Source organism: Perognathus longimembris, chromosome 26 (assembly GCF_023159225.1).
Source record: "Perognathus longimembris pacificus isolate PPM17 chromosome 26, ASM2315922v1, whole genome shotgun sequence".
Lineage (NCBI taxonomy): Eukaryota > Metazoa > Chordata > Mammalia > Rodentia > Heteromyidae > Perognathus > Perognathus longimembris.
The window spans coordinates 3,012,637-3,030,851 of NC_063186.1; the positions used below are offsets into that span (position 1 = coordinate 3,012,637).

General features: G+C 52.8%; 1 protein-coding gene across 1 annotated transcript in view; it reads right to left on the reverse strand.

The window, feature by feature from the left end:
• Positions 1-18,215, reverse strand: part of Clstn2 (calsyntenin 2) — a 309,384-nt gene that overhangs the window by 33,343 nt on the left and 257,826 nt on the right. The window contains 4 exon segments of the mRNA XM_048334920.1: positions 2,557-2,742; positions 7,766-7,915; positions 13,945-14,153; positions 14,849-15,044. Coding sequence (XP_048190877.1) covers positions 2,557-2,742; positions 7,766-7,915; positions 13,945-14,153; positions 14,849-15,044 — 741 coding nt within the window.

Here is an 18,215-nt window from a genome sequence, read left to right on the forward strand (position 1 = left end):
GCAACAGGAGAGGCTGGAGGAGGGACAATGTCACCAGGCATGATGCGAATGCGAGACACCATCTGACATCTAACTAAACCCCAAAGGGGTGGGAGGCATGAGTGCAGTGGTAGAGCGCCTGCCCAGTGAGGTGGGGGTGGGCAAAGGTGTTCTGCCCAACGTGGGGCGGGGGGGCATGAGGTGGGGGTCGTTGCTTAAGGGACCCTGAAGAAATAAGCATGTGCCAAGGGGGGGCCCGCGGCTCCCCCGGCAGTGCGTATGGGAGGCAGCAGCCGGTCCCTCGGGGAGCAGCCTCCGACCTCTGAGTTAGGTACGGAAGACACACGCACGCACGGCACTTTTCCGTTTCATGTCACCCTCAGTGCCGGGGGGTCACGGGAGCGAGCCCGCTGGGGCTGTCGGCTCTCGCTTGGTTGACGGTTCTCACCGCAGGCTTTCCTGTGCTCAGCACGGCACCGTGCCTCTTCCCCTCTGGAAAAGCCTGGCACCGAGCTGGCGGAAGAAACGACAAGCAGCGGAACAACTCCCTAAGCGCGGCGGGGCCCAGCTCAGGCTAAGTCTGGCCCACAAGTAGAGGGGAACCCGGGCCTGGGGCTCCCCGCTGGCTCCGTGGGAGGCAGGAGGGGTAAGCATCGCGAGGCAACGCCTCGGAGGAACGGAGAGGAAGGACAGGGTTGGGTGTGCCACAGGTGACTGTCGCCGGCGTTCCGGGTCTCCGCTATGGCCTCCAGGTTCCCAGCTTGGGGCGGTTGTGCTGCTGTCCAGTGAAGATGCTCTCCATGGTGCTTCTCAGATTCCTTCTTCCTCCATCCCGAAAGAGGATCCACCGCTGATTCTTGTGGGTTTTTGCCTCTTAATTCTATCTCACGTTCATCTCTACTGCAGCTCCCATGGCGCAGAACTCATTGTGCTTTGCTTAGACTTGGTAACAACGTTCTCACCGGCCTGTTTCCCTCCAAAGTCAATATATATTTGAAGGGCGCCAAATGCATGACCGCTGCACACACACACACACACACACACACACACACACACTCACACTCATCTTCCTAGAGGTCACAGTGCCCACAGGACTCGGCTGCCCACCCCCCGTGCTGGGAACAGTACCAGCTCAGGGAGCCCCTGGGGCTTTGCTTCTGCCTTTGCCTGTGTTCTTTTCCCGGTGCAGTCAAGCGTGAGTCGTGCGACGTCAGGCGGGCTGGTCTGGTGGCCGAGGTTGCTAGCCAGTGTTCTCCAGAGTGGTAGATGGTGCTACTGGAAGGTTAGCAGGGCTTCTCTCATCCCAGGGCAGCAGGCAGTGCTTGGTAAGGCTCTGTGGTGTGTGTTTGTGGTGTGTGTGTGTGTGTGTGTGTGTGTAGGCACTCGTGTGCGCCTCTCCTTTCTGGCTGAACTGACATGGCTTTCAGCACCCGATGGAGCGAGCTTGCGCGCTGCAGCTTCGCTCCCCGAGAACATCCTTCTCCCCCCCCCCCCCCCGCCCCAGCCCCGTGTCCCCCGCCCCTGCCCTGGCGGCCCGTGAAGCCGCGTCGCAGGCAGGCGCCCTCGAGCCCTCCCGGTCCTTCGCGAGCTGATTCATCGTCCGCTCCGACCCTGGGGGCGCTGCGGGAAATGGCTCTACCCCACCACGGCGGCTGCGTGGGGTCGGCTTGACTTTTACTCCAGGCACGCGGGATATTCATTCAGAGTGAGATGTCATCGCGGATGACTTCCGCATAACAGATGGAAGGAAAGGCTGGAGGTGCTTTTCCTAAATATCACAGGCCCTTGCCATCCTTTTTTTTTTTTTTTTGGCAAGAGCCGTCTGGAATACTGGAGTTGTTGCACACCGCTCCGGGGATGTCTGCAGTCCCACAGGCCCCTGGAGCCTGGTGCCGAGTGCCGATCGTGCTGACACCTAGCCGCCATGCCACTTCAGAGTGTGTGCGTGTGTGTGTGTGTGTGTGTGTGTGTGTGTGTCTCCTCTTGAGCCCCCCTGCAGGAGCAAGGCCTTCCATGGCTGGGAGTCACACGGGACTCTCGGGACATGGAAGAGAAGGATGATGTGCCGGGGTACGTGGGGAGGGACTGGGGAACACGGGTGGAACAGGGCGCGTGGGGAGGGGGGCCCCTCAACACATCCACACCAGGCTCCGCCGGCCCCGCTCTGGGAGGCGCAGCCTCCCACCCGCAGGGTCCCCGGGGGAGAGCCGCCCTCTCGCTGCGGGGCCTGGTTCGCTTTGGTAAAAAGGCTGGGCTGAAAAAATAATAGTCATCCAGATATTGGGGAGGATTTTTGGACACATGACGTCTGCCCTCTGATCCCCCACTGCCCCCGTCTCTCTTCTGGCTCTCTACCAGGAGCAAAATCTTAAGACACACTGTGCCATTTAATCCCCATCTTGCCAGGGTGGAGACTGGGCCCCACCACTTGCCAAGGCCCACAAGACTGGCCGGGTCTGAACCTCCTGCCATCAACAAGTATCTGCCCTGGAGGGCGAGTCAGGCAGAGAGGGCTGATTCTTTCACCCCAGCAAGGTGAGCCCTGCATCTAGAAAGCTCCGAGAAGGGAGCACCTACCGCACAATTTCTGAAGGGACTTTTCCGAGTAGGTCTCCCGGTCGCAGCCCTTGCCGATGTAATTGGTCTGGAGCTCCGCGGTGACCTGGAGTGACGACACGGCCCCGTCGCACGTCTCCAGGTAGATGCTGGGGAACAGGGGCACGCTCCCCGAGCCAGGCTGGTACTCGATCCTTTTGGTCCAGTCTGCACACGCCAAGGAAAGACGAGAAGGAAGTCAGATACTTACCGTCGGTCCTGCTACAACATTTGTGTTTGAAAATGTGAACTGCTTCCAATAGATCACCCATCTCAACAAGGAGGTCAGGGAACTGTTGGAGGATGACGGGAATCTTCCATCTGCGGATGTACCGTTTCCCCACTCGAGCCACGCCCGGGGAATGAATGGAGTCACGATACAAGAATACGCCGGCGACATTTTCTGAGTGTTCGCCGGTGTCACCCGCTGACCCACTGTGCCTCAGGTGGTGGCCTTTATGAATGCCAGTGTCTCGTTTTGAGAGTGGGAAGGAACTTGGGGCATTTAAGCATTCTTTGGGATCACAAGAATTTCCCAGCATTCAGCACTCTGACTTTCTGAAGCAGGGCTGAAGGTCTTGTCATTGCTGGGTGTGTGTGTGTGTGTGTGTGTGTGTGTGTGTGTGTGTGTGTGTGTGTGTGTGTGTGTGTGTGTGTGTGTGTGTGTGTGTGTGTGTGTGTGTGTGTGTGTGTGTGTGTGTGTGTGTGTGTGTGTGTAACAATTGGGAGGTGATAAAGCACAGGGGAGAAACAAAATCACAATCAAAATAGCACCGCAGCACAAGAACACAGCAAGCAATCAAGGAAAAGAAACAGAGTGAGCCACACAGGAGCTGACTTTTCTAACAGCGGCGATTCAGAGCCGGAGCCCCTTCTGGGGGAATGCTCGAGGAATTATGAAGGTGACTTGCCCGGGTCGGAGCACTGGCCAGTCTCCAGCCGGCCATTCTGCACAACTGAGTTGAGGGGGTGGGTTAAGAAGTAGCGATGGGCTGCAGATATGTGGAGGTCAAAGGAATTCTGGGCCTGAAAAAGGCCAGAAATAGGTGTTTGGCGTACTCTGCAGCAGGCACTTAACCCAGAGCACTGGAACCTTCCTGATGGCGATGCCTTCATCAGTCTGTGCAGGGAGTCCCCGCTGAAAGCGTCATACGAAGGGACAGTCTCCTGAACTCAGCACAGAGTGTTAACTCGTTCTGTACTTCTTCACTGTGTCGTCTTCGGAAAATTACTGAATTTCTCGGAGCCCTACATTTCATATGAGCCAATCAATGGTCTACAATCTCTGAGAAATGGCCTGGTGTGGGAGGGACCCGCCCCGCCTCCGGAGTCGGGAAACTCCCCCACAGGGAAACCTCTGAACCCGGGAAAGGGGAGATGTGGTTAGCACAGCGTGATTCAGGGGGGCACCACGCGGAGGGCACGCCAGGCCTTCAGGGGCTGTGATTCGGGTAGAAAATGTAGAAAATGACCCACGTGGCAGTGTCCAGCTTGGCCTGCACGCTGAGGAGCCCAGCATGTCTCGGAGAGTTCTGACGCGAGTCAGGCAGGGTGAGAATCAAGGGTATCTGCGGTGAGTCAAGGTCAAAGAACAGTGGCGGGGCAGCTGACCAGGGCCTAGAGTGCCGGCCACCTGGTCTCCCATCGACCTGGAGGGCTTGTTGTCACGAGTTCCTCGGCACCCTTCCGTCGGGGCTGGGCCAAGGCGACGGGGCAGCCAGGACAGAGCTGGGGGTGAGGAGCTTGACCTCTGGGGGCAGGCCCTGTCTTCCCTGCCTACCAGCCACTGAACCTCTGTCTCAGCTTCTTCATCTGCAGAACGGGAAAGAGCATTCATTGTTGCACCCCTCGTGGCTGTGGGGAGACCGAGATGGGAAACAGAGATCCCGGCCGCAGCGAGAGCCCGGGGAGAGAAGAGCTGCTTCTGTGGCTCCTCAGATCGGCACTCGAGAAGCATCCGCCGCTCTTCTGAACTCACCTCCCGGTCGTGTCTCACCTTGGGTCTGCAGCTGTAGGGCAGTGCATTAGTCCAGAGGGAGGATCCGGCCCGGGAGGAGCTCAGCTCGGAAGGGCCCGTGTTTGGTTGGCTGCGCCGTTGCCCCTGTCTTAAAAATTCCCAGGCAGGGTCTCTTAATTTCCACTTGCACGAAGCGGTCTGCCCTCCCACTTTCTTGGACCTCTCTGAGCCTTGGTTTCTTCACGTGCAGAAGGAGGGATTTTTGTTTTGGCATTACTGGGATTTGAACTCAGGGCCTTGCACTTGCTCCATTCTCTTGCTTATGGCTGGCACTCAGCCAGCTTGAGCCCTACTCTCAGCCCTGTTTTGCTGGTTATTTTGGACTTTTCTGCCCCATCTGGCCTTGATCTAGCTATTCAGCCTTCTGAATAGATCATTTCCTCTTTTCTGCCTCAGTTCATTCATGCACACAGCCAGGTCTGAGTTGTTTACTATAGGAGGTAATAAATGCAAACCATTTAGCCCCACGCCTGACATATAATAGGCACATACATCCTGAGCATTAAATTATTTGGCTTTCTTTTTTTCCAATTAAAAACAATTACACACAGGCACCAGTTAAAAAGAAACAAACTACAAACTCTCTGAACTCAATTACAAATATGAGGAACCCTCCCCTCTTCTTTTATTACTGACCCTCTTCTGTTTACTATATTTTATTTTCACAGAGCATTTTACTACCTTTTAATTCCTACTAGAATAAGATAATTAACTACAGAGGCAAAGGGAGGGGGTGATAAGCGGCTCCGTGCTCTGGTCCCCGGCTGAGCCCCCGGGGCCCTGGCTCCCGTGGGGACTCCTACAGTTGGTCTTCCTTTTCCTTCAGCTCTGGTCTTGCAGGTGACTCTGTGAATGAGACCGCTCCAGGCTCCAGCCCAGCAACGGGTCCCATCCCCCTCGAGAGCAAGACTCGCTATCACCGCGCAGCACTTGCTGTGGAGTGTTTAATAATTATGCGATAAAAGAATTAGATGAACAAAAATTAGGATGTTAGCACACACACACACACACACACACACACACACACTCAACCTGAGTCTGAAGGGCTGTGGGTTGTTAACGTGTACAATGAAACTGCTCTCATACATGGCTTGCATCTTGGAAGGCTCTATGTATTTTCAAGCCTTGGAGTCTCCCTTGGTATTTTCAATAAATGTCAAATGAAACTACTTGGAGTTTTCCCTCCGACCTGCCTTGTCCAGCCGGGGCACTGGTGGCTCATGCCTGAAGTCCTTGTTACTCAGGAGCCTGAGATCTGAGAACTGTATTTCAGAGTCACCCTGGGCAGACGAATTGGAATGACTCTTATCTCCAAATAACCGGCAAAACAAAACAAAACAAAACAAAACAAAACAAAAAACTGGCGGTGGAGGTGTGGCTCGTGTGGTAGATGGAGGTGGGAGGGCTGAGCGAAATCATGAGGTTCTGAGTTCAAGCCCCAGCACCAGCACTCATGCGTAAACACGGTGTGTTGTTCGTTAAGGTTTCTGTAGTTTTCCAGTGACAGAAGACGGACCGACACTAGGGGTGACTGGTTCCTGCAGGGTACGCTTCCTAATCTGGGGCGCCCAAGAAACGGAGGTAGCTTTGGCCTAGCAGCCTGCCGCTGCGAGGCTGGGTTCTAGAACGGTGGCGCTGGTTCTGGCCTGCAGACCTGGCCCAACCCCTCCCCGCCTGCCAGAGGTCTTCCATGAGCCACGTCCAGGGACTGGGGGAGCGGACCAGGCACTTGGACACTTGAGAAGCTGATAAGATGATTGTATGCTTAGCAAGCTTGTATTTATATCATGTGTTGACTATCCCAGGTTTTACTTTTAAAAATTATTTAGCTCATTTTTTTTTTCTAGAAAGTTCTTTCTGTTAAGCATTTTACAAAGGAGTGGAAACCACCGTCGGGCCCTTCGCTGCGGGTCGCGTGAAGCATGCTGCTTTAAACCCTCCCTATCTTAGCTATGCCATTTCCTAACACCACCTTCCAAAGCGCCTTTCCACCCAGAGGCCATCCTCCCGGGCCTCGCGCCAGGTAACCCAGATGTCCCGGGGGCCGCCGGGGCTTCCCGGTGCCGGGGGGCACCCCGCCACCCCCTCACCTGCCGCTGTCCTCTGAGGCAGGCCAGCCGCCACTGCCCAACGGCACCACTCCTAACTCCTCTTCCTCCGCAAGTCCTCCGTGACTGCCGCGGGCCCAGACTAGGTCACAGGCCGCGCAACCACATCCTCTCTGTGGGTTCCCACTGAGCCTGTCTCTGCCCAGATGGGAGGCCATTGGCTAGCTCCCGGGGAGTCATCCGGAACACCCCTGAAGACTCTTCCTGTCTCCACCCCAGCAGAGCCACTGGGAAGTCTGCCCTGTCACGTGACGTGGTGCCCAAGCCCTCTGGAAACAGACAGATGGACTTGGCAAAGACCAGCCCGGACAATGGTGGACAGCGAACTCCCTCCACACTCAGGAGCCTCAACAAGCAGAAGATGGGGCTCAGAGATGGCCTCCGTCTGGCTGCTCAAGACGCACACGCACGCATCCGTCTGAAGCGGGGAAACCGTCCCTGCACAGACGGCCTTCCCACCCCAGGGGTCCTCAGCAGGCCAGGGTGTAAGGACTAACAGACCCATCGACACGTGGCCTTCCCGTCCCCTCCCCCTCAGATCAGACCCCATCACCTCGAGCATCTGCCTTCTCATCACACCCTGAAGCGGGTACGAAGTTCTACCTCCCTTGGAAACCGCTGCTTCTTCCTTCCCCAGGTCAACCTTCCAAAGCCCCCCTCCATCCCAAGGCTGGGTGCTCCATCTCCCGCTTGTCTGGGTGAGCGCAGGGAGCAGGGCCACCGCTGCTCAGGTGCTCAGCCGGGGATGAAGGGTCAGCCATGCTCTGTGCCCTTGGCTGAAGCCAACAGACTCTCGGGCCGTTTCTCCTGAGCACCGACCGTGGTGGTTAGCACTGGTGGTCACTGGCGTTAGAAAGGGTTGCCTCTGACAATCTCGACTATAAAATAGGGGAAGCAACTCCATTCCTCGGACAAACATGTCCATTTCTTGTGGCAAAATAACTAGGCTTCAAAAAAACCCCTCTGCTAAGAGTGGTGATGATTTGCGGGGCACGTCGGGCCCCCTCTGTGTCCCAGGCCGGGCCAGGCTGCCTTCCCACGATGAGACTGGTAAAACCGGGCCCACCTTGCCAGCCGGGCTTGCAGACTGGCTTCACGTCCACCTGCACCAGGGTGTCCTGGGCGGCAGGCTTCTGCCCGCAGTCGTAGGCCGTCACCAGGATCTCGTACTGCCGCTGCTTGTCGTAGCTCAGCGTCTCTGTGTTCCTGATGTTGCCTGGGGAGCAAGAACATGTGACATCATTTTGGGGTCTAGCAAACCACCCTGCCTTCCCTTGGCCGTTCCATCAACCCTGCAAGAACAAAGTGACGCTTTGTAACAAACAACAAAATAAAACAAGGGCAAATAGAAGCCTGGCCTCCCTCCCCCGGTGGCCGCCGCACGCTCTGATGGCCACTTTCTGGGAGGCCTGGCCAGAGCCGCCTCTCCGCACCGGGGCTCTGAGGAGATTCCAAGCACAGGTTCGGAATACGGCTGGCCTGTGTCTGTAAGTAAGGGGCTTCCAGAACATTCCCTCCCGAGGCATGCCCGCCCACATGGCTGTCTCTGATGGAGAGCAGAGAGAGTACATCTGCCATGAAATTTCTGGAAAAGGATGGGACTCGGGAAATGTCCTGACATACATTTTTCAGCATCTGGGCTTGTCGCCAGGAGTACTCGCCGCTGCTTCTCACATTATTTTGCTACCAAATAGGAAGTAAAATCAATAAGAAAACGTGTGACCTCCCTTCCGAAAGCTACACAGAATAACAGATTCTTTGCTCTAAGGAAGAACATATATATATATATATATATTATTATTTTTTTCTTCTTCTCCAAGGAAGTCCAAACAATGTTTTCAGAGTCATGTGTGTGCTTTGTTCTTGCGGGCTTGATACTACCATTAGGAAATACATATTTGATAATGAGCAAAATTTATTAGACTATTTTTGTTGGGATATGGTTTTGCTCCTAAGAAGGAATAATAACCCCAAGCCCATTTAACTAACATTTAACGAAAATGTTTAGTTCCATGAGGGCGGAGTCTTCCTTGGCGGGAATAATATCCTTCTGGTTTTTTAGAGTTTGTTTTTTGTTTTTTGTTTTTTGTTTTTTGTTTTTTTTTTTGCCAGTCCTGGGGCTTGGACTCAGGGCCTGAGCACTGTCCCTGGCTTCTTTTTGCTCAAGGCTAGCACTCTGCCACTTGAGCCACAGCGCCACTTCTGGCCTTTTTCTGTATATGTGGTGCTGGGGAATCGAACCCAGGGCCTCATGTATACGAGGCAAGCACTCTAGCCACTAGGCCATATCCCCAGCCCTGTTTTTTGTTTTTGGTCTGTTTGATGGTGAAGTTGAAGGCAAACTAGAACTCAAATCTTTTGCCAAAAGCAAAATTAAGAATCTAGAAATTAGGAAGCAAGCTCAAATCCAGAAACAAACATGGAGCGGGTGATCCAGGTAGATACTTACATTTTATCAAAACTTAAGGCAAAGCGCCTAAACGAGCTTTCTCCCACTGCAACTGGGGTGCGTTATGCATGGGAACGGAGAGGGCGGGAACTGTGGGCAGAGTCTGAGATGACGAGGGGAAGGGTCACACAATGCCTGGAGAAGCGGAGGCACCGAGCATTGGATACTCCCGGGACAGTGCTCAGCAGGGGTCACCCCGGGTAGGTGTGACGGGACTGAGGATGGGGAGGACCTTAGTGTCACACAAGGTCACTCCAAACGGGGGGCCAAGGATTAGAATACATTGGTCCTGTGGGGAAGCTCCTCCTGAAAGGTAAATGTATACTTAAACACACATGACCCTGTGCGTGCACACACGCGCGCGTGTGTGTGTGCATGCGTGTGTGTATAAGACATTAGTAACTATGGGACCACTGAGGTGACTGGAGGCTGATGGAGAGGAGAATAGCAGAGAGTGAATAACAGTACGGCGCGGCTCAGTTTGTTGCTGCTCCACTCCCGTAGACAAACCTTAATGAGACTGTTTGGGAAATTCACATTTGCGCTCTCTACCGCTGGGAGCTTTGTGTGCGTGAACACGCTTCAAAGCATAGGATCTGAAGAACTGGGTCAAAGATGCCACCCTTGTGTAAAGGAGCATCAAGCTTGGACAAGATACACATGGAAAATGTTTTGAAAACTCAGAAAAAGCCACCCATCTTGGAGATGGCTGCCAATTTTCCTGCCATATTTGAAAGCGTTTTCCTACCTAGTACCTTGTCAGGTGACCTGAGCGCATGCTAAATTCAAGTAAGATGTCTCAGCTCAGTCACATGGCCGGAATTTCAGTCCGGAAATCCATGAAGGACACAGAAAACATTATCCTCGCTGGCTGGTAGCCTCTTTGTGAGACCCTAGGACCCCATAGTGAGGTAGGACTGTTGTCGTCAAGATTGTGCAGAGAACAGAGAAAGGCCTGATATCTGTCATCTACAGAGAACTCAAAAAACTAAGCCCCTCCAAGCCCAGTAAACCTATTAGGAAATGGGCAAAGGAGCTCGAGAGACTTCACAAGAGAAGATATAAAAACAGCAAAGAAACACATGAGGAAGTGCTCAACATCCCTGCTAGTAAGGGAAATGCAAATAAAAACAACCCTGAGATACCACCTCACCCCAGTTAGAATGGCCTATACTCTGAACTCAGGCAACAACAAATGGTGGAAGGGGTGCGGGGAAAGAGGAACCCTTCTCCATTGTTGGTGGGAGTGCAAATTAGTACAACCACTTTGGAGAACAGTATGGAGGTTTCTCAAAAAGCTCAACATAGACCTACCCTATGACCCAGCCATACCACTCCTAGGCATCTACCCTAAACAGCAAAACCCAAGATATCAAAAAGACATTTGTACTTCCATGTTTATCATGGCACAATTCACAATAGCCAAAATATGGAAACAACCCAGATGCCCCTCCACAGACGAATGGATCCAAAAAATATGGTACTTATACACAATGGAATACTACATAGCGATTAGGAATGGTGAAATATTGTTGTTCGCAGGGAAATGGTCAGAACTTGAACAAATAATGTTGAGCGAGACAAGCCTAGAACACAGAAAACAAAGGGGCATGATCTCCCTGATATATGACTGTTAACAAAGGGAGACGGAGACACAGTAGAGACCAAGTCTGTGAATACTGTATATGTTCTAGATACATTGTATATTGTATATATGTCTACCTGACCTAGACAAGGGATAGAAAAACAGGACGTAAGATATCACAAGAAATGTACACACTGCCCTACTATGTAACTGTACCCTTTTTGCACAACACCTTGTAAAAAAATTTATGTTCAATTAATAAACAAATAAAAAAAAGTTAAAAAAAAAAGATTGTGCAGAGAGGGAAACGGACGGCCTCCAGCTGGAAGAGTCTCTAGTGACAGACAGACCAGGCTGACTCTACCTGGCGTCTTCTATCCTTGCTGCTCTGCTTCCCTTCTTTCTTGGCAGGGAGGAACGGCCAGGGACCGTCTACCAGAAAGCCACATGGTGACAGGTATACAAAACACAGGCCTCCGTGAGAGCTCCCCCAACTTAGCAGCGCTTGCCCTGCTACGCGTGTATGCAAAGAACTTGTTCAAGGAGCTGAGAAGGTCGTCCGGAGAAGTGATGGATGCAGGCCAGCCGGGAAGCTCATTAGGATGGGAGCTGCTTCTGTGTCTGCCCCTAGGTCCTGCCTTCATTACTTAGAGAAGTGCTTTCGTAAACCTCGCCGTGGGGGCCCCCGCGCTCCTCGGGACGGCCCACTCTCCCCTTCATCTTACGCTGTAGACCAAAGTGAAGAGGCAGAGGCCTGGCAAAGGCCCATTACTCACTTTTAATGAGACAGCCAGGGAAATAAATTGGCATATGTTAGGGAAATGGCTCATCAAGGTGAGTAATTATCTTCATGACTGGGGCAGTTTACCCTCCGATGGAAGGATTTGCATCTCATCTCTCACCGGGTGCTGGCTCTCTGGACGGGAGGGAGCCTGACCACTGCCCACAGATCCCTCCGCTGGTCTGGTCTTCCTACTTATTCACCACGGATTTGTCACTCCACTCCCCAGATTAAGAAGCCTCAACTGGGCACTGGTGGCTCATGCCTGGATGTCTGCAATCCTGGCTCCTCAGGAGGATGCGGTCTGAGGATTGAGGTTCCATGCTAGCGTAGGCAGAAAAGTCCAGGAGACTCTTATCTCCAACCAACCACCAAAAAGCTGGAAGCGGAGCTCTGCCTGAAGAGCTAGAGCACTAGCAGTGAGCAGAAAAGGCCCTGAATTCAAGCCCCAGTACTGGTAACAACAACAACAACAAAATCCAAAGCCTTTATGGGGACAGGCTATGCAGGCTACAAAAACTGATCACAGGGGAATAGAAATTCAGAGGAAAAAAACACTAAGCAGGTGTTTTATAGAGGTGTGTGTGTGTGTGTGTGTGTGTGTGTGTGTGTGTGTGTGTGAGAGAGAGAGAGAGAGAGAGAGAGAGAGAGAAAGAGAGAGAGAGAGAGAGATGGGGACAGGCCGGATACTTTATAAGGCAAGCTATTAGGTGGTATTTCTGATTCTGGCAGCCTCTACTAATTAAAATTATCCTCTTTTTGGTCCAGAATGGACCATTAATTAAAGTCTAGCATTTCCCCTTTTCCTTCTTGTGCATTGAACTCCTAACCTGTACAATTAGCATCTAGTGATGCCCAGGTGTGCAGTTGTCATTCCTACATCTTTTAACCTTTTATAGTAAAACAAGTCCACTGCTATTTCTGATTTTTTTTCTTGTTTTGTTCTTATGGTTATTAGCTTGTCCTTCAAGATACACCAGAGGCTGAGGTCCGGGATGAGGGGGTCGTCTGGCTTCCATTTTCTATGGACTCTGCTGTAGTTCTCAGGATGCAGATTGCATCACAGAGCAAGTTTCTACCTGGCCTCAACACCAAGAACACTTGCAACACAGAAAGACTTACAAGGAAGCGATTAACGGTATTTCCTTGTAGACATTTGTCTGTCACAGGTGTAGAGCTAATTTGTTGACCAACTTTGGTTCATGGTATACTTTCTACATTAATTTCATCCTTGATTCCCCCGATTTTATACTTTCTTTTCACTATCTGGTAAGTTTGATCGTGTGTGTGTGTGCGCATGCGTGCACACGTTTGAATGTGTGCAGACTGGAGCTTGAACGCTGGGTCTGGGAGCTGCATCTGAGCTTCATGGCTCACGGCTGGCACACTACCACTTGAACTACAGCACCACTTCTGGCTTTTTGGTGGTTAACTGGAGATAAGAGTCTCATGGACTTTCATGCCTGGGCTGGCTTTGAACCATGATCCTCAAATGTCAGCTTCTAGAGTAAGTAGGGTTACAGGTGTGGGCTACTGGTGCTTAGTCTATGACTGTCTTTTGAGTTACATCAAAGTCTAGAATTAAGCATGGCACTGTATCAATAATCAGAGTTCATGAACATGGATCCTTGTAAATTTTGCGTATGAGGTGTTTAAATGTTATTTTAAGCAAAGTAGGTGTTTTATACGATATTCACACATTCATGCTAATAATTAACAAATAATACAATTTGATTATAATCAAAAGTATGGAAATTACAGGTCTGAGTAGGCCAGGCTTCCAGCTGTCACGCTTCCTCTATAATGAGATGGATATTAATGGCGACAGAAAAAAAAAACCCTGAAATATCCAAATAGCTTTATGGGACCACTTCAAGTCCTTTTCAGTTTGACATAAGGTTCTAATTAGGATTAAAATTCTCAAAGGCGACACTGGGAGGAGCTTTAAAGATTCCTGAAAATATCTATGGCTTGGATTGAAAAAAAATACCTTCCTTCTTGCTTCTCTCTGAGCACCTCCTGGGGGAGCAGAAAGTGGATTGCTGGGTGGTGGCGGGGTCGTGTCACAACTTGTCCTATGGAGGAGGGACCCAGGGAAGGCCAGGCTGAGGGCCCGACTCCTATCAGGACGGTAACTGGACAACTCTATCAGGAAGCCCAATCTCTTCCGTCTCCAGATGTGGGGCCTATGAAATCCACTGCATGGATTCCGTTTCTGAGGCTTCCTGGGAGTGTTTTAGAGTGGGCAGGGTCGCTAGTCATGCAAGGAGCACAGTTCTGGGTTGCAGAGCCAAGATCAAGCGTCCAAGTGGAGGCGTTACTGCCGGTCCACTTAGGGTGTGCACTCAGCCTTCCGGAAAGTGGGTGGTGGGGGTGGGGGTGGCTAGCTCGATTCCCTGACCCCCGCCCGAGTTAGGGCGGGACACTCACCGTTTCTGTCGATGGCGAAGGGCACGTCTGTGGTGACGATTTCGTAGTTGCAAATCTGGCTGTACTGGGGGGAGCAGTCCTCATCGACGGCCTCCACCTGCAGGATGCTGTCGTAGATCTTGCCTTCCGTCACCACGGCCTTGTACGCTGGCTCTTTGAAGGTGGGAGCAAACTCGTTGACATCCTTCACCTGGATATGGACCACAGCCCTGGGCCACAGATCAGAAAGATGAGAGAGTGTCGCCGCGTCCCGGCGTCCTCTCCTGCTCCCTGGGCACAGACTCGGCCCCAGGGCAAGCGCGGGGAGGCAGCTCGAGCCAGGTAGCGCGGCCGGTGTCTGAGCGCTCGTGCTCCCTCCTCTGGGGCACATCTCCCTGCCCCGCAACCCATTTCTGAGTGAATCTACCCCACGAGACCCGCCATTCTTGTCCCTCCTGTGGCCCGCCTTTCAGCATTGTATTTCTTCTTCATCATCGTCTCTCTTTTGTCTTTTCCACTCATCTGTTTACCTATCCTTCCATTCAGGGAGGGAGGGACCTCTCTAACTCGGTGTACTAAGACTCGGAGCCAGATTCCGTAAGGGACAGAATGGACTCGGCTCACAGTGAGATGTCTTGGGGCGGGGAGAAGCCAGGGAGAGCCTCATGCACCGTGGAAACCCAGAGCAAAGTCTGGACCAGGTCTGCAGGCAGGAGTGGGCCGAGAGAAGGCTTCCCGGAGGAAGTGACCTCTGGAACTTGGTCCTGCAGGTGGACCTAGGAGGAACTTCCAGGCGGGAAGAACAGGTAGAACATTCCTAGAGTAGAAAGCCATTTGTGCAAACGGCCTTGCGGGGCCTGGGGCGCACCGCGGAGCGGGGGTGAGGGGGCGGTGCCCGGGGCGCACTGGCCCGGCACTCACTCACTTGTGCGACTTCTTCCAGGCTGTCTCGCGCGGCCCGGCGCCACAGTCGTAGGCCTGGATGATGAACGTGTACTCCTTCTGCAGCTCGCAGTCGATGGGGCTCCTGGCCCGGAGCCGGCCCTCCCCAGACGTCTTGTTGAGCACCACGGCCTCGAAGGGCAGCTCCTGGCCGTGAATCTTGAACGCACAGATTTCCCCTGCAGAAAGACAGCGGAGGGTGAGGAGGCATACCGGGAATTACCCAGAGGGAAGGCCATGCCTCTAGCGGGGCCGGATTCACGAGCCCAGAATCTCCAAGCCAGTCACTCCACACGCTCGCAATTCTCAAACTGGACCTGCTGGCCTCTCGGGACGTGGGCCAGCGCGCTCGCGTCTCGGAGGATAAAATGGGGGTGTCTCAGGTGCGGCAGCGTCACGCATCAGGCATCCCTGGCGGGGTACACGGCGAGTCCCCATGCTGGGAACTGGCTGGGCTCCCCAGTTTCCTGGGTTTCCTGGGGCGGCTTTCACATTCCACTTGCCCTCTGCCCGTTCTGGGGTTAAGGGATTCGCCTATAGTCAAAAGACCAGGGAGTGCAGAGGGCAGGGGCCAAAGCCTTTCAGTCTTTGGTCCGGTGGCAGCATTGCTTGTTGCCCAGAGGGGCAGCACCACGATCATATGGAGCTGCTATGAACACAGGATTTCAGCTAGCTCCGGCGGCTCCCGCCTGTAATCCCCATGCATTAAGTCACGAGGCCAGCTGGGTTTCCCGGGTGTGGGGCTGTGTGAAATCCTACTTGAAGAAGAAAAGGCAGAAAGGAAGGAAGGAAGGAAGAAGAAAGGGGGAAAAAGGGAAGAAAGAAAAGGAGGAAGGGAAGAAATACAGAAGCGTGGGCCTCACAGATCTTCGGAGCCAGAATCTGCATTTGAGTGGGATCCTCAAGCCTCTGCTCTTTCTTTTTGGCTGCACCTCCAGCACCTCCACTACCTGCCCCCCCCCCCCCGCCCCATGGACACAGGGAATGGCTCCCAGCAGCAATTTCCTCTCTTATAACAGTGGGGGTGAGAGTCTGTGAGTTCAAGATTCCCTGCGGAACCTGAGAAACTACCTGCTCGGGGAGCTGAATGTGGTGTGAAATTAATGCATTTTTTTGTCCCTTCAGCTGGGTTGATGTTTCTTATGACCAGTTCTCTGCATTCAAGTTATAAGGCTGTAAGAGTCCATCTCTCTCTCTCTCTCTGTGTAAATATTTATTCCTTAGACCCAGATTGCAAGCAAGTCCTGTATATGAAATGCAGTGTGCTGAGCGTCTGAGACACACCCGCTTCCTCTCTGGAGAGAGGTGGTAGGGTCCGAGTGCCCTGCGATGGGGACCGTCCCCCGTGAGGCTGGAGCGGGGACCCCTGGGTCCCCATGGCGGGTTTGCATGGCTTTTCTGGGTCTCAACGGTGCCACCTGCCACCTGAGACGCGGTCCCGGCTTGGGGCATGGGGGAGGGGGCCTTGCTGTGGCCCAGGCACACAGGAAGAGGCAAGCATGGCGCCAAGGGGGCACTGAAGAGGACTTACTTGCTTGGCTTCACCGCGGCCCAGGCTCTGCCCGGGGCTGACCTGGAGGAGGCCACGTGACATGACTATCTAACCTGCCTGTCTGGGGCAATGAGCTTTGTAATTCTATCCGGAGAATCTCATTTGGCTTTTATAACAAGCCTGCAAGGTGGCTCTTTTATACAACTTCCATAATTAGGAGGGGGAGGAGGAGAGTGGGAAGGAGAAAGAGGAAGAGGAGGAGGATCATCGGGAAGGCTAATGCCTTGTTCAAGGTCACAGAACTGAAGTTGAGTCTTGAACTCAGGCAGGACTGACTTCTAAATCCCGGGCCTTCTACTCTGTCGTGCCATCTCCTGACAACCCCCAAACTTTCAGAGGGACCCCCTGCCCCCGGGGACACGTCCAGGAGCGAAGCACACGGCAATTCGAGTCTCCCTGGGGTGCGACTTCCCTCATACAGAAAGCGTGCCCCGCTCTCTTCCTAACGCTGTTTTCTACCAAGTTCCATCAACGGCAAGGTTCCCTTTAGGCTCTTGCTTTTCTTATTATTTCTTCGATCTTCAATTTCATTATGAACATTCCATTTTCCCTACCTGCCCTCCTGGCCACTGCTCAGACACAGTTATGGACTAGGGGACCAGACAGACGGGCAGCGGGCCAGGGTGTGGGAGGAGGGAGAGTTCTCATTAGCTGTGGTTGTGCGGGGACGCGGGCGTCTCGGCACTTGCCCGTTGTGACAGGCTGGGCTCGGCAGCCCTCAGGGGTGGGGCGGATTCATCTGATCCTCCGGTTTAATTTCTGCTCTGAATTAGCTGTGGTTGAATGGATGAAGCTCTAAAGGGCCAGCCTTGTGGTTCTATCTTAAGATCAATGCCAGGGTGAGAATATTACCCACGTGCCCACACGCATTCTGGGGCATTCTCTGCAGGGCCCAACTCTCACTGTGATTATAAAGCTAATCAGACTGTTTCTCTTTGAAGAGTCAAGTTGAACCTAAAATAGATGAGGGTAATTTTCTGTTGGGAACATCTGATCACAACCAAAGTAGTTCTCAAGACTCAGCAATCCTTCACAAGAGAAAGGAGAGAATGGAGCCCAAGGAGAAAGAGGAGAGGAGAGCCAATGGGGAGGCCAAGATAAAGTAAATTTCATGCTCATGTATTTCCGCCTAACTTAAGCTCAGTTCAATTCAGCTGAACTAATTTCTTTGCTGTGGCGATGGCAGCAGTAGTGGGAATTGAACCGGGAGCTTTGCACAAGCCAGGCAAGCACTCTCTCACTGAAGAAACTCCATCAAGAAACCACATCTCTTCAGTCTCCAGATGTGTGGCCCATGAAATCTATCACATGTATTCAGTTTCTGAGGTTTATTGGGAGTATCTTAGAGCAGGCAGGGTTGCTAATCATGTAAAGACCATTTCCTCAAGTGCTGTTCTGTGTCACATAACCTAGATCAAGGGTCTGAGGGGAGACCTCACTGTCGTCGACTTGATTCCCTGTCTCCATGAGAAGGAGGAAGGGAGAGAGGAAGAAAGAGAGGGAGGAAGAAATGAAGGAAGCAGGAAGGGAGAGAGAAAGGGAGGGAAAGAAGGGGAGGGAGGGAAGGAAGGAATGGAAGAAGGAAGGAAGGAAGGAAGGGAGGAAGGAAGGGGAGGGAAGGAAGGAAGAGAGGAAGGAAGTAGCGAGATGCATCCTAAACAACTTCTGAGACGAGAGCCTGTCCCAGGGACAGGGTGATGACTGTGTTTGTGATGGCATTTCAGGGCTTCTCTTCCAGGACACTACAGGGGTGCAGTGCCCTTCAATCAGATAAAACACAGACTCAAACTCTGACTCG